General features: G+C 40.9%; 2 protein-coding genes and 1 long non-coding RNA gene across 4 annotated transcripts in view; 1 reads left to right on the forward strand and 2 right to left on the reverse strand.

The window, feature by feature from the left end:
- Nucleotides 1–3,654, forward strand: part of ANKRD33B (ankyrin repeat domain 33B) — a 42,635-nt gene extending 38,981 nt beyond the window's left edge. The window contains exon 4 of the mRNA XM_054059895.1: nucleotides 462–3,654. Coding sequence (XP_053915870.1) covers nucleotides 462–1,312 — 851 coding nt within the window. The 3' untranslated portion in view covers nucleotides 1,313–3,654. The remainder of the gene's footprint in view (nucleotides 1–461) is intronic.
- The window catches only part of LOC128851400 (uncharacterized), a 35,156-nt gene extending 17,401 nt beyond the window's left edge, over nucleotides 1–17,755 (reverse strand). The window contains exons 1-2 of the long non-coding RNA XR_008448762.1: nucleotides 17,522–17,755; nucleotides 9,761–9,904 (exon numbers count right to left, since the gene is read on the reverse strand). This is a non-coding gene — a long non-coding RNA (uncharacterized LOC128851400). The remainder of the gene's footprint in view (nucleotides 1–9,760; nucleotides 9,905–17,521) is intronic.
- A 2,894-nt stretch (nucleotides 17,756–20,649) lies between these two features.
- Nucleotides 20,650–24,426, reverse strand: part of DAP (death associated protein) — a 53,700-nt gene continuing 49,923 nt past the window's right edge. Inside the window, exon 4 of one of the 2 annotated variants that reach the window (XM_054060214.1) lies at nucleotides 20,650–23,499. In XM_054060214.1, the coding sequence (XP_053916189.1) occupies nucleotides 23,380–23,499 (120 nt within the window). In that variant the 3' untranslated portion in view covers nucleotides 20,650–23,379. The remainder of the gene's footprint in view (nucleotides 23,500–24,426) is intronic. The other variant, XM_054060215.1, reaches the window with a different exon arrangement.

A 24,426-nucleotide genomic window follows, 5' to 3' on the forward strand; every position in this document is an offset into this window, starting at 1 on the left:
GTGATCACAAGTGGTCAAGATCACAAGTGGTCAAGATCTCTCTTCTGAGTGGCAGAAATCAGTGCAAAGTCCATTATTCTGTATGGGAAGGATTTTTATGTACAGAATTGTTTCTTTCTGTATTCATCAGTCTTTTCTTGCAAACCTGATTGAATGGATTTTGAAATAGCAGGGAAATCCATTATGTCGTTTGAGATTCATTATGTCATTCTTTACATTGCTTTAAGAGAATTTCACATATATATCTTTAATTTCTTTTATTATTTTTTAAAATAAATTAGGAGTTCTGAAAGTCAGGAACCCTGATCTCTCCTTATTATATGTTCATTTTGACACAAATATTGTAGTGTGTTTTATGTGACATTTTCATTTCAAGGATCTGTTTGATTCAATTCTGATTATAGCAATAAAATTATGGGCAGTTTCATTAATTAACACTGTTTGGTTTTCTTTTCTTTGAGGTGCAAATGTTCATGCAACCGATCCAAGCCGTGGACTGACTTCATGGGAATGGGCTTGTTACACAGGAAGATCAGAATCTGCCTTCTTCATGCAAAAGCTGATGGACAGACCATGCCCAGAGCAGTTTTGTGATAAATTTAAACCAGAATGGCCAAAGATGAAGGAACTTCTTTCCAAGGCTGCAGAGCCAAAAAGCTGTTTGCAGAGGGTTTCTGAGTGTGTGAGGGCAGCTGTCTCATTCCGGCCTTTCTATGGCCCTGAAGAAGACGGGGTCCTCGATCACATGGTGAAGGTGACAACAAGCTTGAGCAGTCCTTTCATTGCTCCGTCATGCCGGACGGTGTGCCCAGGCAGCCCACCTTCTGTGGGGAAACGCAGACTGGCTGTGCAAGAAATCCTTAGGAAGCAGAGAGCTGAGGAGATCCGGTCTCAGGACAAAGACCACGTTAGCAGCTATGAGAAGCTATTTCAGAACTCCAAAATAACACTGATCCCCAAGAAGAAGGACCGGAGAGCCAGCCTGCAGCCCATCAGCCTTGCAGTCTCTCAAGTGAATACCATAGCCACTAGGAAAGCGAGCCTCTTGCCACTCCACCTGCTTAGACGGAGCAGTGTCAGGCCAGGATTTTTCATCCCCAAAGTTCGTATCAGCAAGGCTCCTCCACCCACCTTCCAGCCGGAAAAGGCAAGAAGGAGGAGCAGTGCAAAGGATGACCCCTATTTGCAAATTCCCAAATGGAGATACAAAGAGCTAAAAGAGGAGCGGAAGAAGGTGGAGGAACTGGAGAAGAAAAAAGCAGCAGAGGCTCAAAAGCAGAGGCAGGTGTCTCCTGCCAGATGCAGGACCTGATTTAAAGGCATTTGCTTAGAAGGTTTTAGAGCCATTAGTCTTGTTATCTGAGCAAGATAACAGACTGCATGCCTCTGTGCATGCCTAATGCTCATGGAGCTGGAATACTGAATAATGGCCTGTAAGGTGCAGAAAAAAGGGCAGGGGCTAGGCCACAGTGTGTCTGGTGGTGGAACAGGAAGGTATTTTGAGTTGAAGACTTACTAAGTTTACCTGTCTGCTGTTCATAGGAAGTCTTAAGTGGTGCGGTTCTTTTGCAGCTTCCTTTTTTTTTCCCAGTTCCAGGTGAATGACTGAGAAAATGTTTGAGAAACAACATGTGTGTGAAAGGATCATATTTTGTGTTTGTTCATTTTCTAATGGACAAAATTAAGGAGTTGTTTTTTTTTACACTAGACATTCTCCCTTTCCTTGCTTAGGTAGACATATTGCAAGGTTCTATAGTGATAATGGAAAGTTTAAATATACCGCAGTGTTGGTGGGCAGTGAATATCCAGGTCTACAATTGTTTTGAACATACTAAGCACTTTATTTGAATTTGAGTAATCAAAGTTTAAGACAGGATAGGTATTGAACTGTACAGCTTTATACAGTCTATATGGATGCAGTTCTTAATGCTATTGTTTGTTCTGTTGAATATAAAAAGGGCTGCATATGAAATATCTCTGTAGCTGAGGTATTACATCCTCTCCAGGTATAAATCAGGGGCAAGAACTGATTTCTTTGGAGCAACAGATTAGCTGAGCAAATTTTGGAATGCTACCATCACTTAAGACTGCTTCCCCCATTAAGTTTCCCTGTACCTGCTATCTGTTGTCTCCTCTTTAGTCTCAGGGAATTTTTTGTCATTGCATTTAACTGTGAAATATGGGAGACTGTGAACCACAGGTGGGGTGTTTTTTTGGGGTTTTTTTGGTTGATATTTAAGTTCCTGTTAAGAACACCCACTGGGTTTATTGTGAGTCTTTCCATATTGTAACCAGGACAGGAAAATTTTGCAGCTTCTGGAAGTTCAAGCAATTTTTCCAGGTATTGTGCCCAGCCATATCCTGTGAACGTCCAGTCAGAGATGCAGTATCAGGCAGATTGGCCACTAATGTTTTGAAACTGTGGCCAGATGTCATTGTGAGCTTTGGTAGTATTCCTCTGGGTACCCAGAGAGGGCAGTACCTCAACCGTCTGTCTCAACACTGGGAAGAAACCTTCCCTACTACACGAGTGCATCTCAAAGTGGCAGTTACCACAGGTTGCTGCAGGTTCTTGTGGTCCACATTAAGGCTTTTAACAGCAGTCAGTCTGAATGACATGCCAAACCCTGGCAAATTCCAATAAGGAAGCACTGTAAACCTGCTGCTTGCTGAAGAAAGACCACATTCATAAAAGTAGAGGTCAAAGGCAAACAGCAAGTCATACAACACATGCCTAGGGTATGTTTTTCCTCAGGCTGTGCTCCTGTTTGAAATTAAATATGCTATGCTGTATTGTCCGGACAGCGTTGCTCTGCAGGAGCCCAGGCAGACCATAGCTGCTGCCGTCACCAGCTTCTCCCTTCAGTTAAAGAAAGTGAAGACTCTTCTGTCCTTCACTCCCACAGCACAAAGGCTGACTGCAGACTCACTGTAATGAAACTGTACACATAATGGGAGAAATAAATTCAATTGTTTGAAAACTAGCACCCAGATTGGTATGCTAGCTAGTGTCTAGGGGGTCAGGGCTTAACAGAGGTTATGGCAGATGTGGGAAACAAGGTGTTTCCATACAGCCTCTTCTTTGTACCTCTTACTAGAGTAGCTGCATTGCCAGGTAGCCTTCCAGGTCAGAATTGAAGAAATATGCAGCCTGCTAGTAAGCCTCCCCAGCCCTGTGGATATAAAGAGGATTTTAGTCTGCAAGCGCATCAGTGCTTGCAGCTCAGAGGCCCCAATTTTGTAATGGATTTGGTGTGACCAGAATATAAGCTGAACTCATTTCTTTGGAGTGTAGGAAGACAACCTTTTGGCTGTCGGTAGCAAAAATATTAGGGTGGATTTTTAATTGGATTTAACTGGATTGAATGGTTTAACTTTTAATATTTGTTTGCTGCAAGCCCAATTTACTGAAGATTTAGCATTCAGATACACCGTATGAAAGACAACCTGTGCTGCAGTTGAACACTTGAATTTGCACTCTCGGTGTCACTTGCAGGAGACATACAATTGACAGGTGCTCTCAGGGATTAATGTACAGTATGTTAGATTTAGGGGCTGAAAAATGAAGCCTGTTTTCTAACCCTTTGTACTTTACTGTCTGTGTGTATAAATATGTGATACTTCCATTAAAAGAGGAACAAGCTGTTTAACTTATTTGGTGACCTTATTCTTCAGAGCGGTTTGGGGATGCTGCTTTTCACTTTTCAGAAGATCAAAAAGCCCAGCCATTTTAACCAATGGACTAACCAGAACTATCTGAAAGCAGTTTGGTTTCCCTGGAAGGAGTTGTTGTGGGCTAAACTCCACTTACCCTATGAGTAAAAGAAATCCACTGCATTTGTCATGACATTGGGCTTTGGCCGGCTACCTCACTGCAGAAAGAAGTTGTGTAATGGTGTCCCAAGGAAGAGACTACTGACACCATGGAAGGTTTTTGGGCAGGAACACAGAATTACACACGATTGGCTCTCTGTATTACCATGTGATACTAATCTGGGTTTTTTTTACGCCAATGAAAACTGTTCCTTAAGGCTTGACATAAATATTCATTGGGCCTCTTCATTGAATGCCTTTTTCTGGAAATGTTCTTGATAGCCCTGAGTGATCATGCTGTCCTATTAAAGGACAGAGCAGCTGGTAAAAAAAATGCTTTGAATAGAAAAATGGCATATGGATATTCCACGTTCCTCGAGGGCATTTCTTTTTTAAACATCTACATTTCAGCAGGAAACTTCCAAAAGCTGTGACTGAAATTGGGGCCCAATAAGCAGGAAATGCTGATTTGCAGATGGTCTGAACTGAAGCCTTTTCTTTTTTTCTTGTAATTCATGCGATGCAGCCTGGTTTTGGTAGATATGCTCATTGTGCCTCATAATGTAACCCTCACAGTTTTGTTAGGTACCTGGAGGCTGCAGGCAGGAAACAAGCTCGAAAGGGCAGTCTTGTCCCTCTCTCCTGCCTGTGCGTTCCTGCTTCCCTCCAGCAAACCTGTCATTTTGTTGGATTAGTATTCTGCCAATTTAACGAGCTAGACAAAATCACTGGAGCCAGTACAGGGGAACAGGGAAGGGGAGGGTCTTGCTGAGAGCCAGCACGCTGCCAAGTGGCTCAGCCAGTGCTCCAGACTGCCCAAATTAGCAAGGAAGAGCTCCCTGGCACAGATTAGGCAGCTCCAGAAAACATCTAGCTATGTAAAACACAGAGGTGATACTCTTTTACAGGTAATTGTCCCTCTTCTGAACACCAAGGAAAAGGGCTTGAACTGGTTCGCAGATATTCAGGAAAATTATAGGACCCTCTTGCCCGCTGCTGTGTCCTTTGAGCCCTCTTCGGAATGATTGAACAATCACCTGCAACAGAGCTGCTCAGCCGTAAAGTAGGGCACAAAGATTTTAAGAAATGGGAATTAGCCTCACATTTTTCTTCCTTTTAAATGATCACAGGTAGAATTACAAATCCATACAGTCATTTGGGTCATTTAAAGAGCCTCTTCATTACTTAGATAATTATTCACCCAGAGTGTATTCAGCTGAGAGAGCAGCGGAACAGCCAGCCAGTCATCTTCCTAAGGCAAGCAAAAACTGGATTGGCACTTCTGCAGACTCTCCCTGTAGTAAATTTTGCAACTCAGTCTTTGAATTCCAAATCACTGAAAACTGCTAAACTCATGATATCAGAGATAATAGTGGGCAGAGATAAGTCCTGGGGGAGCGGGCAAGAGGTAATGGAGGCAGTGAGGGGGAAAGAAAATGTGTGTCTCCAATTGAAAGCAAGATTGGTCTTTTGACCCAAGTTTTTCTGACTATTATGTAGACAAGAGTTAAAAGCAGCCATAAAGGCTTGTTCTGGTCTGCAAAGAAATATATTATTTTTAACAGAAAGTGATTCAATATGAGCCTCTTTCAGTATCTCCTCCATTCTCGGAAATTAGCTTTCCCAGTAGTTTTGAGCAACCGTTTTCAACACCTTTGCACATCTGCCTGAATGCAAGGTAACCTTGCAAATTTCTTACAATTGGTTGGTGAAAACAACTAGCAAATCCAGTTTCCCAGCATTTTCTTTTGAAGCTTTTTAGTTATCAATTACTTTGGACAGAGTTGTAAAAGACTTGATCTGAGGTGGGGAAAATGTCTCCAACAGCATCTTGAAAATAAAAATGCCAAATAAACCTGTCGTCTAGCAGACTGGCCACAAGGGATCCTGTAGATGCTCCCGTAGAGCATCCCGTCTACCACAATGTTTTGAGTTAAGATGAGCACAAAATCAAAATAATAGCCAATAACAAGAAACATTACTTAGGTTCTTTACTGTGAACCTGTGTTGAAAATGTTCAAGTCACCCAGGCCTACCCTTTGGAGAAATAATGCTGGCTGAAGGAGCTGGAGAACCAGAGGCCCCGCAGAGTGGTAACAGACTGTATGGGGGATACACCTTGATCAAACAATGAAAACCTGAAATCAGTTTGATCAGAATAGGAGACGTCAAGCAATTAATTTATTTCAGTGTGAACATGTTCCTTAAGCAAGTCCAAAATTGCTCCTCTCTGTTAATAAGGAGCCCAAGACATCAATTCTAGGGTGGTAAGCACAAACCATGACTTCAGATATGCAGTAAAGTAAAGGCTTCCACAGAAATAAACCTTTTCACCTAACTAACTCACACTGGGATAGTCCTGTGTCTGCTCAGTTGGACTGTATTATCCCCTCAGGAGCTGTAAAGGTTGTCCAACTGATGATCCCGGGAGCACTGATTCTCTAGGATCCCCAAGCCAAATGGAAAAATTAAAGAAAAGAATTGCTCATCATCCCCAGGTACTATTTCTCTGACAACACCTTCTCTGTTTGCACAAGGCAAAAGGGGATTATTTCCAGGGAAAGACAGGTTGGAAAGTCCATCAAGGAAGAGGACAGGTAAATTATAATGAAATACATAGTGTTTGAAGTCTCTGACCACAAGCTCTTGAGTCATGCAAGTAAACAAAAAATACAATGTGTTCCTAGGTACATCCAAAGGTACTACAGGCTGTCATGGTATCACAAAGGAGTTCTGGAGAATGACTTATGGCAAATGAAAAGGGCCAATTCATCTTGCTTTGGAGAACAGGAATCTTTTTCTGCCTGGAGAATTCCTACGTATAGATAAACATAGCATTTAAGGAAAGAAGTCTTATAAACTCTGGACCCTTTTTGCTTTGGCTGTGGAGCTGCTGACCACTGAGGAGCTGTTGACCACTGAAATTATGTCAGCCAGAGCCATGCTTGGACCAAGATGTGTTCTATAACACTGAGTAAGGACGTCCCAGACTTTCCAAACGGGATGCCTCAAATCATTTCCCTACCTATAAAATAATTATATAATTAAGTTTCATTAATTATACACAATATTAAATTAAACCATACCTATAAAACTATCTATTGGTAACATAGGCACACATAAATAAAATAATAAATGCCATTTATATATATAATACATAGATATTCATATATGTTTAGAAATAAAATATACATATATAAAAAGCCTTTCACCTCCCAGTGATAATGTGACACATTCCAATATGTAAATGATGACTGCATCTAAGAAAGCTGGCATTAAATAATTGTTCTGTAAGAGGAACAAATCATTTGGGATATAATACAGAGGCTACAAAGAGGAAACAGACCAGCTGCCTTTCCACTGAATACTATGGAGCACTTGCATGGGAAGAGGCAGGAGATTCTGTGAAAAATTGTACTTCACGGGGTAATTAAAGTTATTATGCATATTAATTTTGCTTAGTCAGGTTTAAATTCGGCACTTCTCTTGCCACATTTGAATTTACAATGTTTGTAATGTTCTTTTATGTCTATAAAACCGTGCAGAGGTTTGGGGATAATTAGTGGGCCAAATGCTGCTGTTTCAGTCCACTCTTGGGAAAACAGAAGAGGTTGGGGAAAATGGGTTCAGGTGGTTCCTTTTTTCCTTCTTGTTATGAATGACATTCTGCTACTTTGCCCAAACCCTTCCTCCCAAACAAATCAAGAATAAGCTCAAACCCTCAAGAGGCAGATGTGCAAAAAACATGCTTATAGGTACCACCTTGGATGCATTCAGCGATTTCCCGTAACACACTGATCAAACATCAAACTCTAGTAAATGAGGATGGAGAAAGTGGCACAGGGACTACTCAAAGACCTCTGTTGCATGTGTGTTCATGCGCACGTGTATGACAGTGTTAATTTTGATGCTGTAATAATGGAAACCTGCTCAGGGCAGTATTAACCACCAAAGATGCTTTCCGAGTATATATCCACAGCCTTCTACCAACAAATGTGACAAAATATTTACTTTCCAAGTGCATCTAGGAACAGGAGCTAAGGTTTTCTCATGCTTGCTGCCATTATATTGAAGCCACTTTCTTGCAGAAGCTGATAGAATGGGGATGCTCGATGTTATTGTGTGACAGTGTTAATGTGACACAAATCAATAAGCAATGCTACTAAGTAGTGGTCCCACTAAAGTTCTGTTCCAAACCAAGGTGAAAAAGCTTTTCAAAAGGATATACAAGCATAGTTCTATTGAAAGCAGACAAGCTGTATTATCAGTTTGGCTACTTTCCCAGGGAAGTGTAGTGGAATAATTGTGACTCATGATTTCCCCAGTTTCCATGCAAGATCTGTGCGGTCTTGTAAGTGATCACATTGACCACTTGAAATCCTTTTCCAATAGCTGCAGTCTCAGCCTCCTGAAGTGTATTGTTATAAGTGAAATAAAACAATACTAATTTAGTGAACAATAGAAGTGAGTAGACTGGTCAAATGAATTTTTATTTGTTTTGCCCTTGAAAATTTGTTTGGCAAACTCAAATTTTACTAACACGATCTGTTAAAAAAATACTTCGTAAATGTTTTACCTGGTCCCTTTTTCACTTGTGGTTTGTTAAATCTGTAGGCTTTATTCTTTGCATTTTTCATATTAACCGTTCTCTTATGTTCCTGAGCAGAACAAGCCTATGGTTTCCCTGGCACTATGAGGTAGCCTTCTGCAAGAGCCTTATTTGGCTTACACAGGATTTCCTGCACCAGTGCTCCTGAGAGTCTGCACCTAGAAGAAACTCAGTTAGCTGAGCCACAGGAACTGGGCTGCTTTGTGTGCCAGTGCTCACCTCAGTCACAGTGACTTATGGGCACCAGTTTTGGTTGTATGCTCAAGCCAGGTTTTCCACATTCTAGGGTAATCACTTGCCCATTTATGAACCTTAAATACCCTGAACTGCCTTAGGATTTCCATGACTGACTAAGCTATTGTGTTCAGAGAAAGTCATAAAGTGCTCAACTTAAACTGCATGTCAGCTGTTCGACAAAGAACTACTCAGGTATCATGGCAAGATCTTGTCTGTATCTAAAACCAAAAATAAAAAAGCTGTCCCACTGGTTTAACTGCAAAGTTAAGCTGAATAACTGTGCACAGACTCTCTTTGGTTGGTTTTAATCAGGCTAATATTCACTTGATTAAATCACTCAGATCCAGCTTGAAACTAGAGCAATATAGATCATTCATCCTGAAATCATAGTTTCTACCCCGAGTTATGGCAGCTAGACCAATTTGTTTTTCAATAGATAGTGCTGTTCTACCACTGGGCAGAGGGCCGTATCCATGACCTGGGGGAAGGCTCTGCCCATTCTGGTATCCTTGCAGCTTTCATTTTTCCAACAGAACAGTAAGATACTTCTATCTCTTCTACAGCTCATCACTGAGGAGCTCTCTCATACACAGCAGAGTCTATGACACCTCCTGAAGCAGTTCAGTGTCTCTTGCTCACTTTCAGCTGATTACCAGTCTCACTCCCACTAACGTGGCTTCTTACCTCACTTCCACCTACCAGTGACCCTTCCCCTCACAGAGTCCCCAGCACCATGCTGCAACTTTGCTGTATCATTTGGAACTGGGGAAATTTTAAACACCCCTTGCATGCAGAGCCGGGTAAGAACTGCATTGTCAACATCCTCCACAGAGAACTGCTCTCTTTCCGCCAAGTAAAACACTGGCTTAATCTTTAATTCAAGGCTGTCTTTTGAGGATCGCAACCCCAACTCAGGAACAAAGTGAGCTTGACAACAGTCAGAGGCAGAAGATGAAATATTAATCCATGCTTTCGTGACATCCAGGCTGGATTATAGTAATTCCCTGTCTGTAGGTCTTCCCAAGGCTGCCTCCTACAAAACACAGCTCATACAAAAGCCAACTGTGGGATTTAACCATGCACTGCAGACAAACATCCCACCTCCCAGGCACCAGTCTTGGGGCTTGCTTGAAGACCTCTGTTCCTTCTTCATCTCCATATTTGCTCGCCAATCGCCAGTTGTAGAGGACATCCATAACTGTTGTTATTTTTAGTCACTAAAAAAGTCTCAGATTCAGGATGCGTCTACCTGTATAAGAAAAAAAACACAGAAAATCTATTTACACGGCAGGCAAAATTTATAAACATGGTAGGCAAGTTCTGGTTCTTCCCCTCCTAAGCCCATCATCCCAGGACACAGAACATGCATTATATAAGTTCACCCTTCTTTTAGGGTATTGAGTGGCATTTTCTCAGGCCAAGAATTAATTATTGTTATTTCAATAAATTGAAATATTGATAAAAGTATGTCATTGTGATGAGCTGATTGCTTTACACCAGTCAGCTTTGATATGACAGAAGTAAAGAAAATGTCAGGTTGGATGAGAGAATGGAAACAGATAAAAGACAACATCACCATCCAGGTACTACCAGAAGCGTCAAAGCTGCAGTTGTGCCTGAGTTGGCACATGCTGGATCAAGTGTAGGACTTGTTCCACTCAGACTTGCTTGTCTCTGCTGTGACTCAGTTTCCCCATCAATTACACAGGAATATTTTCCTAAATCCCAACTTTACTCATAAGGGCAGCTCTTGGTTATCAGGTAATGAGGGAAAAGGATGTCTGGGAAAACCCACAAAACCAAAACCACATCATGAAAACTATGTCAATCAAGCAAAGAAAGCACATGTTTTCTACCAGCTTTGGAAACCATGTGAAGTTCTCTACAGATGATAGAGGCAGTCTGGATGGCAAGGGCCAGAGTGGAGCCTTGGATGATCCTAATGATGGTCTGCAGATGTCAAATGATTGTGAGGCCAGATACATCCAGATCACCTGCTGCTCGTGGCTGGAGGGTGGCTGAACTCTTACAGCTTCTGAAGAAACCGAAGTGCGAGAGTGCTCACGAGTTCCCCACAGTATAGTTAGATACCATTAAGGGTATCACCCTTCAAAACCCATGAAAAGAAAGGAAATACTTCCCTCAGAGAAACAGGAAGATCGTACTGTCGTTGGCCTGCTTTTCCCATGAAGTACCTTCCTTAGGTGAAAGAATATTTGCAGTAGAGCAAAAAGTCCCTCGCCTGTGCCAGAGCAGGCATGCCAGTCATATCACAATTATCAACCCCAACCATGTGATAACAAAGCTTGTGAAACAAGCACGAGATGCTCTGATCACACATTGGTAATGCTTTAGGAGAATAGCAGACATTTTACTACTTCTAGTCTGGGCAAGATTGCTTTTTAAACAGGCTGTGCAGTGTTCAAGAATCAGCTTGTCTCAGTTCCTTTGAGCTTGTCCAGAAATGTAGCTAAGGCAGGTGATGTTCGGAGGAGACTGTAAACATTTCTAGGCACCGAGAAAGAGTCATGAGTGAGGATGAAGCAGAAGGTGGTAAACTAAGGTACTGGGGATGCTACAGCCAGCTGAGCCCAAATCCTGTCACAGGCAGCACTTTGATTCATACAAAGTCATTGAACTAAACATAAAAATAAATACTACTGCTGGTGCAGTAGTCAGAGATCTTATTTTGATATGAAGTTTCACCCTGCTTTCAGATCTAGTTTTAATGATGCTGCCAATTGCCAACTATGTGTTTTGAAGCCAACAATCCCATTAAGATACCTGAAGAGTACTTTTTTCTTAGAGATTGTTTCAGGCAGCCTGCAAACCTGTATGTCAATGCACTGGTTACACTGCTCACATTTTCAAGATAGCACAAAGAAAATCATAGTAGTGGTAAGGAGGGGAAGAGGGAATTCTTGAGCATTACACTGCACGCAGACCTCTGCAGTAAGGTCTGCATCTATGAAATACTCTGGGAGCCACTCATACCTTTCCTAGGATTCCCTACAAAATGTTTCTGCTAATTTCAATTGTATTGGTGTTTTCCTTTGAAAAAATATCTACTTAGGCAGTCAATGCTGGGATGCTGGCAGAGCACATTTAAAGGCTTTTTCACATCTGCTTTCACAGGAAAACTGTATTAAATTGTAACAATACCCACATGCATTTTACTGGTGAGCAATCAATTTCCATGAACGATAACAAAAGCCAAAGAGGGCTAGAAATCCATATCCCTTAAAATCTGAGTCCATATTCTAACCATCATGCTCTAGGCATTGCAGTAAACCCTGCTTATTGAGGGACTCCATGTGTGCTTTTCTTTGGTTACTCGTAAGCATTACCAGCAGGTGCAGTCACATGTGGCATGTAAGCTCACATATTTTATGTCTGGTGCAAACTCATAACATATCCTGTGGTCTTGAACAATACACACTTGTTCCCCTGTCTCCTGTCAGCTGCTCACCAGCAACAAGCCTTCACAAACTCTCCTAAAGAAAAGCGCCTCATGGTTGGATGCTTCTGGTCACCAGAAACTCCCCATGTGCTGGGATTCTCTGAACTGCCTGAGTCCTAAAGACGATGCAAGACAGTGTCTAGAGAAGCGGCCCTGGCAGTGGCCCTCCAAACTCCTATCTCAACAGCATTTGGGTCTAAACCTCAGAGATCCTCACCAAGTCGGGATACAAAAATCATGTTCTGGTCTCCTGTGCTGGTCTCCGACTAAGACCAAGGGCTGTCCACTGCATCACTCCTATAAGTGACTGAGAGAGAACAGCACAGGGGTACTCACCTCTAATGCGCAAAGCTGTCAAGAATACTCAAACTCAGATAATTCACAAGCTCTTCTAGGCTTTGTTGGCACTGATAGTTCAGGTGATCAAAGCTAGCCTTGAAAAGCCTTTTCTTAGAGATACTATTTGTTTTTTTCCCCAATATACAGATCTCTCTCATGTCTGGATTCTTCCAACTCGTCTGACTCTAGGAGAAATTGCTGTGCCAGCCAAACACATCTTTTCAGCTCTGCTGTTTCTCTCCTTGCCAAGAGGCTCTCATCTGAGATGCCAACAGCAACGATGCACAGCCAGGAGTGTGCCTCCAGGAGCATAGCTCCAGGAAAGCAGGACAGGGGAGTTTGAGACAGGGATCACCAGAACGGCTGACAGACGGGGGTCACTGTGCAAGATAGTGTGGCTACGCCTTCCACAAGAGTGGAAGGGAAGAGAGAAAATGATGGGATCTGTGCTTAGAGAAATGATGGGGCCAGACAAGTGGAAGTTGCTAGGCACTCATGTGTGTATTTTTCTGTCACAGGTGTTGGATCCACAGATTATATGCTTATGATTTGCTTATTCCAAGTGCTGTAAGCAAAGTAGTCCTGCATAATTATGTGAGCTGCATTCACTTCTTTTCTGAATTGCATTTCCAGGGTGCATTTCCAAGAAGGCTGTAGCATTTTTCTCTTTAAAATGTCAAGGTTAGATGAGCCTATCTGCTATCATGATCTTTTGTTAATATCTTCCACAAATTCTGTTTGTCTGCCAAACCATCCCTCAGTGAATCCACAGAAAATGCCTACCTGACTCTCAGCATTCAATGACAGTTTTAGGGAGTGAAAAGACGCACATTCAGCTTGAGGTCTCTCCCCTGGATGCTCTCCCAGCCACTGCTTTTAGACACCTCCCTACATCTGGACAAGCTCACCTTTGAGAAGCTTAGCCCACCACAAATCAGTACCAGCCACTATACCAAAATCAATCAGGCAGTTTGTAAGGCACATGTGGGACTCGGGCCCCAGCACGATGTTACAGCCTGTCCTTGAGAGCAGCAGTGCTAGGAGGTGAGATGCCAGCAGATAGGACAGATCTACATGTTATATACATTGCTGCCTCTGAGGGACTCAAGGTCCAACAGGTTTTGCCCACAATTTAAGTTCCTCCTCCCACCCCTTAGATGATATTTTTGCAGAATCTTTCTCTCTCTGTCTCTCTTCCTTTTCTCCTTTGTTGTTGCTGATGGGAAAGGTTGTGAAGCCACAAAAAATCTCACCCAAATCTGCACTGATCACAATCGAAATGATGCACGAACCAACTCCAGCAGCTTCTGTCAGCAAGCTGCACTGGGATTGGTGATTTTTTCTTAATAAGCATTTTTGTTAAGTTTGCAGTGTAAAAACAAGTTCACCTTTCCTTTTAGACTTGAAGAGCTTTTGCTGCACAGCTGATGGAAAGTAAAAAGTCTTCAGCTCTGTTGTTATTAATGTCAGAAAATACGGCTGAAAACACACAGGGCTCATATTCATTTCCTGTAGGTTATATTACCCATTAGAACTATAATGCCCTCAAAGTAATATTCTCCATTTACATCAGGTCTAGCATTTTACCTTAAGTACATATTATAAGCTATCAAACTGCAGTGGCCCATAATGAACACAAAGGTGCCATCTTTGTTTAGACACCTTTCAGACTAGTAGTGCTAGGTCACTAATGCTATTTAGAATTGCTTCTTGTGGCAATTGGTATATCTCTTCTTGCTGAAATGCTGTGCTTTAATCTTTTCACTCTATAACCACAGCTCCTTACAAACAGCCACATAAATATTTGTATTTTCAAAACATAAGGGACAATGTATCAAGAATAATTGATTGCTTGATTCTGACTATAAAAGCATCTCAATAGTATCTCCAGGCTGAGCAGCTAGCTTGCCAATTGCTTTGCAGTGTTGTTTGATTACATGCAAAGCAACGCATAAGTAGAGGTGAGAAGAGGGTTACTGTAGAGCAGTAACCCTGGGAATGCTTTTGGAAATTAGAATATGGTTTATATCATTCCTCAAAGAGTGGCTCTGCTGGAATTATATTTGTTTCTGCTGAGACATATTGTACATTTTTTAACTAGGAATTGCAAAACCAAGGCATTTTCCCTAGGTTATTAAAATCAGACAACACTGGTTTATACAAGTATATATAAAGATGTACATGTACATCTGTGTGTTATAACAGTGAATTTTTAACTTCTTATCTAGGAATTTCATCTACCCCACAGCATTCTGTTCAATTGTTTTCAATTTCAAAATCAGGTTTTCACTCATACTACCCTTTCGTTTAAACTTGCTATTCCATCAAGAAGCACTACACAGACAGGTGGTCCTTCTTCCAAGGAGTTCTACTGAATCCCAGTCCCCTATTTTTGAAGTCATGGGATCTATACAACCACAGGCTGTGCTCATACTTGGCATGACAAATTTCATTTCACTCCCTCAAGCCAGAGCTTTACAACACATTTGGGTGTCAGCAAAAAGCTCAGAAACCAACGTTAAACAAGTAGTTTAGCAGCCACCAAGCCACAGACTGAAGACCGGACAAAGTCATCTAATGCTGAGATCCACAGAGACAACTTAATAATTGAATCATAGAATCATAGAATCATAGCATAGTTTGGGTTGGAAGGGACCTTTCCAACCCCCCTGCCATGAGCAGGGACATCCCACTAGATCAGGCTGCCCAAGGCCCCATCCAACCTGACCTTGAACACCTCCAGGGATGGGGCAGCCACAACTTCCCTGGGCAACCTGTGCCAGTGCCTCACCACCATCACTGTGAAGAAAATAAATATATATATAAAATAAAAGAAATATAAATAAATATAAAATAAATATAATAAAGCAAAGGATCAGCCCACAAGTCTTCTCCTCCACCATTTCTCAGGCTGATAAGCCCTACAGTGTCTGAGAAGAAATACATCTGGAGGTCCCTACTTTAGTTCATGTAAAAGATATAGTCTGACCCTCCACTCCTACAAAACAAATCAGAAGTTAGCTTTATACTTCAGAGACTATCCCTGAAGTTAACAGGATTCTGTAAACACAAAATGAAAACCCACTCTGAAAGATCAGTGGCCTGCACAGGATGGGAAAATAACCTGCCTTAAAGGTTGTTTAAACCCTGAAAGGCTTAAAGGTCTGTAGGAATCTTAAATCTCTCAGGAAAGATCTGCTTAGATGCTATTGGTGACATTTTCTATACTTTTAAGGTATAGATCCTGCCTTTTGAGATTCCACCTTTTAATCTGCTTCCACTGAACAAAGTCTTAACTGTTGCAAAGGATAGACCATCAGAGAGCCACATGCCGTGCACAATGGCAGCGAGGAAAACACAGTGAAAAGCTACCTGCAAAAGGATGTGAAAGGTGTTCTCACAAACTGTGTGTTCCAGGGAATCTGATCTCACACTCTTCAATGCCTCTGAGATGAATAAAATATTAGATTTTAGATTCTAAAATTGACTCTTCTCTCTCTTTCTAAGTACACACATACTAGAATATTAATTAGGTCTCAGTTTAACTAGAATATGTCTCAGTTCCACATCCTAGATACGCATACACCCTGTACTGGGTTTTGTAGCCAAGAGATATAGAATATATATTTCTTTAAACTAAATTTTGTAGGTTACAAGAACCAGAAGTTTGTAAAAATATGTTTGCATTTGCAGATCTTCCTTATCCAAAGGTCTTTCCCATGCAAAAAGATTCAAGGACGTAAATTTACAAATCAATGAACCTTACTTTTGGTATATAATTAGGCAGTGGAAATTGAGGTCACTGAGCAACATAAGAAAGGGTCAGTATCCAGTTCTGAAAGGAGATGATAGCTCAGTTCCTTTTCTCTCCTCATCTTCTAACAACAGTTTTACAGAGCACAACTGAATTAATTTCTGTGCTGATCCACTTACTATTCTAGTTTTAATACTTGAGGGTTTACTGCTTTAGTCACAGCCCTTATTCACTGTAGATTAAAATACATCAAAACTTAAAATGAAATGTGCAACATTATACCACCATGTGCCCCAGTCTGCTGGTTGTCAAGGGACAAAGCTGCAAGACCTTTAACTTCCTCCAAGTCCCCACTAGCGTGTTACAAAGCCAGTTGACCTACCCTGCCACTGGGGACAGACCTGCTCAGAGCAGCGGCTTGGAGCTGAGAACCAGAGTTCCACTCAGCCCCTGCTTCTATGATGCTTCAATAACAGGCACCAGGACAACAGAGGGAGATGAAAATGATGAGGTCTGTATATCTGCTGTGTCCTGATGGCTCAGGACTACTATCCCTATCATTGTTCCCCACCTTCCAGGCCTTTACTGGCAGATGAAGGCTCATGTCCCTCCGTCATCTGTGAACCTTTTCCGTGGGCTCTCGCTGTACTCCTTGACCTCAATCAGCATTCAGAGTCTCTTAGGAGGAACCCGCTGTCCATGGCTCCTGTTCATGAAAATCTGCTCTGAATTCACTGTAACAATCATGGATCAGAACAGATTTTAAAAAGAAATGAACCATGAGGTTAGCAGAACTCAAACAAGTGGAAGGTTAACCCTCACCACAGAGTGATGCATCACTTGCAAAATGAAATGAAGCCTGAGATTAGATGTATATGACTTTAGATATAAGGCCTGTTTTAAGAAACGCTAAGCAAAGTTTTCAGGTAAATAGGTTCACAAGTAAGTGTAAAACAAGAAGAAAACTGATGGTTCTCTTTCTTCAGACCCAAACATAGCACGATGGTGCAATCTTACTCAGAAAGGTGTTGAACATACCTGATTCAGTCAACTCTGAAGCATGATGAGATGCTAGTTATTCCAGCTGCTAGAAGCATGCAGAGACTAGTAGCTAACTTTTGCTTTTCATTTTAATTAAATCCACTGATTTGTATTTCAAGAGACGCTTCTGGTTTAAGAAGAAAGTCAGGTTAGTTGCTGTGCTCTCCAGTTCATTTGCTCCTCTTTAAGCAAGCGATGTCATTATCCTTTTTAACATGGTATCCGACATCTACCGACACCAAAACTAGCATGTAAAAAGTTACGTTACCTACCTGCATAACATGTCTCTTCTTTGCCAGCCAGAAAGAAGGATTAAAAATGTTTTGCTGAACCAGCTTTGTCACAAGAATGTGAGAATGCACCGAAGGTGATACACATGTCTTGCTGTCAGCTATCAAGTGCTCACAGCTCGTTAACAGCTAAACAATTTTTACAGTCCTTAAAATCACTGTGGATTACAAATGCTTTTCTTTTTCTAAAGCCACAAGTGACCTACAGAACATCAGCCACTCCTGTTTTCTAAAAATATCTCCAACACAAGCTGGGCAGCAGAGATTGTATTACAGGGCTTCTTTCAAGGTCACTTGCAAGATCTATGCTTGCAATGGCTTTAGCATCTGTGTTTTGGTTTTGTCCCTGGTAGTGCTGGGACTGTGTTTTGCAAAAAAATCATCAGTATCCATGCATGCTCATTAGCTCCAAGCAGTAATAAATTACATTCCTAGAAAACGGTACTGTGCTCTTGTTCTCTCATCTGATAAGCATCCTGTAAGGAAGAGGAAGAGTCTTTGCAGCAGAATTGACTCCTTCATTCATGGAGTGCTTTTGTCAAATACAACCCATTCCTCCTCCCCTCTCAGGCTTCTTATCTAAACCCTAGTGTTACCATTTTATGAAAAGACACAAAAAATAGTATACACTAGATGCAGCCTTTTCTCTGACAGGGAATGAGGAAAACGAGTAAATGTTCTTGAAGGATGCGGTTGCCAAGCCACACTCCATAATATCTGAAAAGTCATGGCAGTCAGGAGAAGTCCCTGGTGACTGGAAGAAGGGCAACATCGTGCCCATTTTTAAAAAGGGTAGAAAAGACAACCCTGAGAACTACCGACCTGTCAGCCTCACCTCTGTGCTTGGGAAGATCATGGAACAGATCCTCCTAGAAGCTATGCTAAAGCACATGGAGGACAGGGAGGTGATTAATGGCAGCCAGCATGGCTTCACCAGAGGCAAGTCCTGTCTGACCAACTTGGTGGCTTTCAATGATGGAGTAACCACAGCAGTGGGCATAGGTAAACTGACAGATGTGATCTATCTAGACTTCTGTAAAGCCTTTGACACGGCCCCCCACAACATCCTTCTCTTTAAATTGGAGAGAGAGGGATTTGATGGGTGGACGGTAAGGTGGATAAAGTGTTCAATATCTTTATCAATGATATTTACAGCAAGATTGAGTGCACCCTCAGCAAGTTTGCAGATGACATCAAGCTGCGTGATGTAGTTGCCACACCGGAAGGACGGGATGTCATCCAGAGGGACCTGGACAGACTGGAGAAGTGAGCCTGTGAGAGCCTCATGAGGTTCAACAAGGCTAAGTGTAAGGCCCTCCACCTGGGTCAAGGCAATCCCCATTTTCAGAACATGACAGGAGATGATGTTATTGAGAGCAGCCCTGCAGAGAAGGACTCCGGAATGCTGGTCGATGAGAAGCTCGACATGAGCTGGCGATGTGTGCTCGCAGCCCAGAAGGCCAAACGTACTCTGGTTTTCATTAATAAAAAAAGCGTGCATGTCAGAGACGTAATAGAGAAATTTTGAGAAAAAAAAAAGAAAAGAACTCTTTAGGAAAGCAAATCAGCTTAATAATTACCCTTTACTAATTATACATAATACAGTCATGCACAGCACTCACCAAAGGCTACAGCTACAACACAGATCTATTTTACCCACCTGTTGAAGAAGTCTCGCTGTAGACTTGACTCAGTTTCTTCTCATCAAGGTTCCTCCAGTCACTATGACCCGGATTCCTCTTTTACTGACACAGAAGATAATGTTAGCTGTAACATTTTAAATTTAAGTGTCTGTCATGTGAGGGAAGAGGTTTGTGTGCAAAGAAATTCAACTAGAACAGAGATTTATCTTCTTAATTCTTTATATCATTGCAGCATCTGAACAGCAACATCTCTTCCTGCTGTAAAAGTAACTGTGCCCTTACTGATATCCTCACATTTTCTAAAATGTGTAGCTAATTAATATATCTTAATCCTATAGCTAAAGGCATTGACCTAGACCTAAATTTCAATTTAAACTTGATATACTCAAATCTGAGGGGAACAGGAGAAGCAGTTTATAAATCTCCTACAAAAAGGAGGTTTATAAACTCCTTTAAAAACCACCTCCCTCCTCCATGAACATGCTGAGTGTTCAAAATAAAGTTATTCCAAAGGGACAAAAATGTATGTCCAATTCATGCCCTTTGTATGAAATAGATTTCTATAAATATTTTTGTTAAAACAGCCAGGAGCATGTAGTGATTGTACTACCACAGATAAAATTACCAGACTTATATTTCAAGACATCAGATGACAAAAAGTTAAACCATACTGTTGAAACTAGAAGTAAATAATTTCTGATTACTAGCAACATTTGCCATACTGCTGATAGCAGGGCCACAGATGAATGATCGACAACTCCATCAGCAGCAGGCCAGATGTCAGGCACATATATTTTCCCCAAAACTTAATGAAGAAAGATATTTTATTAAAAAATGTAGCACATTATTATGTGAGTGCAGAGTCTAAGGATGTAAAATTGCAATTGTCCCAGGGCAGTAAATCTATCATATCTGCACTGTATGCTGTATATTTGTTGGATTACATACATATTACATAAATACTAAATATAGAACAGCCAAAGTATCAAAAAACTGCCAGAAACACTGCAGCCATTTATCTAAACCCTTTTGTGAATCACCTGCATTACGGCACGCAACATGTAATATTAACTGCAGTTTTACGAGAAGCTTGCTATCTCTTCTGATTACAGTACTTTCTTCTTCTGAAAGATTAAAACTTGAAAAGCAATGGAAAGTGCTAAATTTCATTTCTTTTACCATAATGATTTATTACCAGGCTTTGATTCTATAGCTTTGCAGAGATCAAGTGACGAATCTCCAATTTCCTAGATGCTACCAGCAACTAGCATTCTAGGCAGCATCATCTAGCTTTTCTTTTAAACGAGACTGGACTATCCAAACCAGCTCATCCACTGTGTCATAAAACTTCCTATTAAATTTCACTGTCTATGAAATGTTGATTAGTCATGCAGCATTCTATAATAAAATCCCATAAACCTCACAAACCCACACCCTGCTGATTTACATTCCACTTACAGAAAAAAGAGCCCAATATAGAACTTCATGCTTTATTGTTGCATTATAGCCACAATGACAATGACAGAAAATGTCTTTTGCAATCATGTCAAGGTAACATCGCCTGTGACAGTATGTTGCTGTAACATATTTTAAAATTATCAATAACCATCAATAAGGCAACCCAGATCACAAGTTATGATTCTTTATTTCGGGCAAGGCAATGCTTTGGTAAGGACACCTATGTATAAACATGGATACCTCCCAACAATATATAATAAGCTTTCATACAGAGACATTTTCTAACCATAAAGGAATTCCTGTACTCTAAAAGCCACTAAAGCTATCTTGAGAGTCATAATCCATTGTACAAACTTACATATTCATCTAAGTAATCAAAGACAAAATTCAGGTACAGTCTATATATGCTGTATGTATTGCATTAACAACCAGGAGCAGTATTTCATAATTCAAAACCATCCATGTTCCTAATTTTCAGTATTAGAATGGAAATGTGGTGTTGCTTTCAGAAGATAGACAGAAATGTGCATTTCTACCAGCTGTTACTAGACACAGAGCAGAGGTACCCAGCCCCACCTGATCGTGTGGTTCTACACTGAGGTACATCTAGGTTTCCACTGCAGTCAATGGAAAGTGATTCAGCTTGTCTTGAAAGACACCTCCATTTGGTCAAAGACGTCATACCTAAACTCTACCAACTGTCTTGACTACATCACCATTGACTACAGCTGGAGTCTAGACTCTACCTTAGATGTAGGCACAAGACTATCCAGCTCACTCTCAAGCTAGCAGCTGCCAGTACCAGCCAACTGCAATGACCTACTTTATTGCCCACACAGCACACTGACAGCTACTGGCTGCACCATCAACAGGATGCCACAACTTTCTGTCCTGAATCTCCAAATGTTTCTGTCAGCAAATTACCTGGTGCAGATATTCCATGAGGCTCAACAATGTTACCCTTATAAATGAGTTACTCATATGTGACTCGCTTGTAGACTCATGAGTGGCTACAAACAAGGCCTCAGATGTACCGACATCAGAAATGGAAAGCATATTTTAAAAATTATAGATATTCTAATGCAGAATAGTTCTTACAAACAACACTCGTTCCTTAAGGCAAGTACGGTTATCTAATTAAATTGAAAATAAGGACTGTATATACAGACTGTGCATCCCTCCTTGGGTGTAGGATAAGGATAGATTCATGCATATCCTTTGCAAAACATCACTTCCATTTCAAGCCTGTAAAGAAATGGAAATGCCAGGTCCCTCTCACCCACATGAAGTGAGTTATTCCACTTGTGAAATGGGATATATTTCACATGATTCTGTTGCTAATGTTGTTTTAAATCAGCTATTCAAGGAATAATTACTTAACCTACAGAAATTTTTAAAAATCATATCGTATCACTGTTTTTCTGTATTAATTGATTTTAAACATAAATGAACTAGTAAAGCTTCAAGTGACTCCAAGTTTTCAACGGTAAATGTTTGTAGCACCAGCTCTGGTACCCACTTTTTGGACATTATTATAAGTTTTATAAACCTAGAAGGTACTAAAGGATTTATTGCATTTGTAGTCAGTTAAAACCAGAAGTACCCTATAAAAATGTAGGTGGAATGTTTAAAAAATTGTTTTCCTGGGTTTTACAGAGATGAGTTGCAGAAGGAAAATGATACGAGCTAAGTGACTTTGAACTGTGCAATCAAAAGATTATATGGCCAAAAATAATCCAATTGCTCTCTTTGAAAAGTAACTTTTTTATTCCCTCATATCACTACTGTCCTTATTCACAACAAGATGACTAGGAAAAAATATGATGCGCAACACAAACTGTGTCATAAAGTTGAGCACATTTAGTAATGGTATTTCTTAATTTCAAACAGTGATCTCAAATTGTAAGTAAAAAAAAGAAAACAGATTTTTTGCCAGTATATTATAAGTTTAATTCTGGAGGGTCCCAAAATACTTCAGCTTGCTATTGGAACTGAGAAATCACCACCTCATAAAAATACAGCCCTCAGTGAGACCCTTGAGATCACAAATCGGTTGCCTACAGCAGCAGTGTTCCTGTAACTGATTTATCTTCCCCTCTCCACACCCATAGACCTCCAAATGGAAGAACCTCAGCAAGCCTGTGTGAGCGCAAAGGGGTGTAAAGAAGATTCAGCTGGATTTCTGCCCACTTGAGAATATTTTTTGGGCCCTTTTATCATCTCACTAGTTGAAATCAGAGGGCACAGTCACTCATATGTAACACCGTAGGATACTGAAGACTCCAAAGGTTCTATGTAATCAAGACAACCACCGTTTTCTGTCTCAATGCACACAACAAGCTCCCTCCAGGTAGTAAAGGTACCAGCACAAAGGGGCTATTCTTCTTTACTAGCACAAAAATAACACTAACTATCTGCTATTGCGATGCCACAACTAAAAGTACACGTTTTAAGCCCTTTAATCACATTATTCATAGTATAGTTTTATCTTGGCAATAAGAAAATCTTATAAAAAGCCCACTCTGATCAGCAAATACTTAGAGATTTTTCCATCTGGGACAACAACTGAACAGTGTCTTCATTCTTATTAACCCTTGAGAACTAAAGTAAAAGAAACAGCATTTTATTTTAAAGGTCAATTTTACTGATTTGATAGTGTGAATCCTAAAGCATTCTCGTCTTCTCTCAAAAACTTATTCACTGATGGCAGTTTGGCAGAGATTTCGATGGAGAGCTCACTTGCGAGGCTGATGGATGTGCTGTTTGATATGTTGTGGGTGAGGAAGCTTCTCCACAGAAGGATGTGGTTTCTGATGAGCCACCTGAGCCGCAGCTGGAGGGAAGTCCTTATCACCCTGTTCAAACAACACACCAGGAGAAATTTAATAAATTTTAAAAGCATACTTTCCAGTTCAAGTGGATCTAAGTTTTTAAAAATGTGATAAGCAGATGGAAAAGTGTTGCTTGTTGCTCTGAAGACCCCCTGTAAACATCCTATCTTGCCATTCTTTCAGCCAACTTCAAAATTTCTTATTCAACTTTCATTTCCTCCAATTACACTCACCGTCCAAGAATACAGTATCTTAAAGTGATCCAAGGGAACACAAACCTCAATGTTCCTATCTTCAGAGCTTAACAACTTCTTGTGCTGTTACTTTCACTGGCTCAGTAGGGTCAGATCTCCTTGACCTGTCTGGTTGTCACAAAACAGCCAGAAAGAGGAGACTATTTTACAAATAAGGTAAGGTAGTGTGAAAAACTGCCTGCACAAGAAATCCTACTGTAGGATTGCCAGTTCTGTAGGAAGAAATGTAGGATCTGAAACTATTTCTGACTCAAATCCTAGGGCTGGCTGGCTCTTAAGTTTAACATACTTTTTTTAACCAGGTCTGCTGGTGTAGTTGATCTTTAAGGGCCCTTCCACGCCAAACTATTCTATGATTCTATGTGCTGCTGTTAGGCAGACTCAGTTCAGGTGTAACCCTTACAACACCTATTTAATACTGTCATTTCTAGGGTTAGTGCCATGAAGTTTTCAAAAAAGCAATGGGAAACAAGTACTACCAGTGCTCAGTGAGGGGGGAGGAGAATAGCATCACAACTTCTTTCTTTAGGTGCTGGACAAACATATAAACTAGAAATTCCCTGCGTGCCATTGGCTCACAGGGTAACAACTTTACACACAGGTACTTCGTACAAAGCTGATGTCTCAGATGACCTGTTTCACACCTGATCCCACTTCAATCTACTCCAGACTCTCCCCTTCTGTTCTGACATAATTT

This window comes from Cuculus canorus, chromosome 2 (assembly GCF_017976375.1).
Source record: "Cuculus canorus isolate bCucCan1 chromosome 2, bCucCan1.pri, whole genome shotgun sequence".
NCBI lineage: Eukaryota > Metazoa > Chordata > Aves > Cuculiformes > Cuculidae > Cuculus > Cuculus canorus.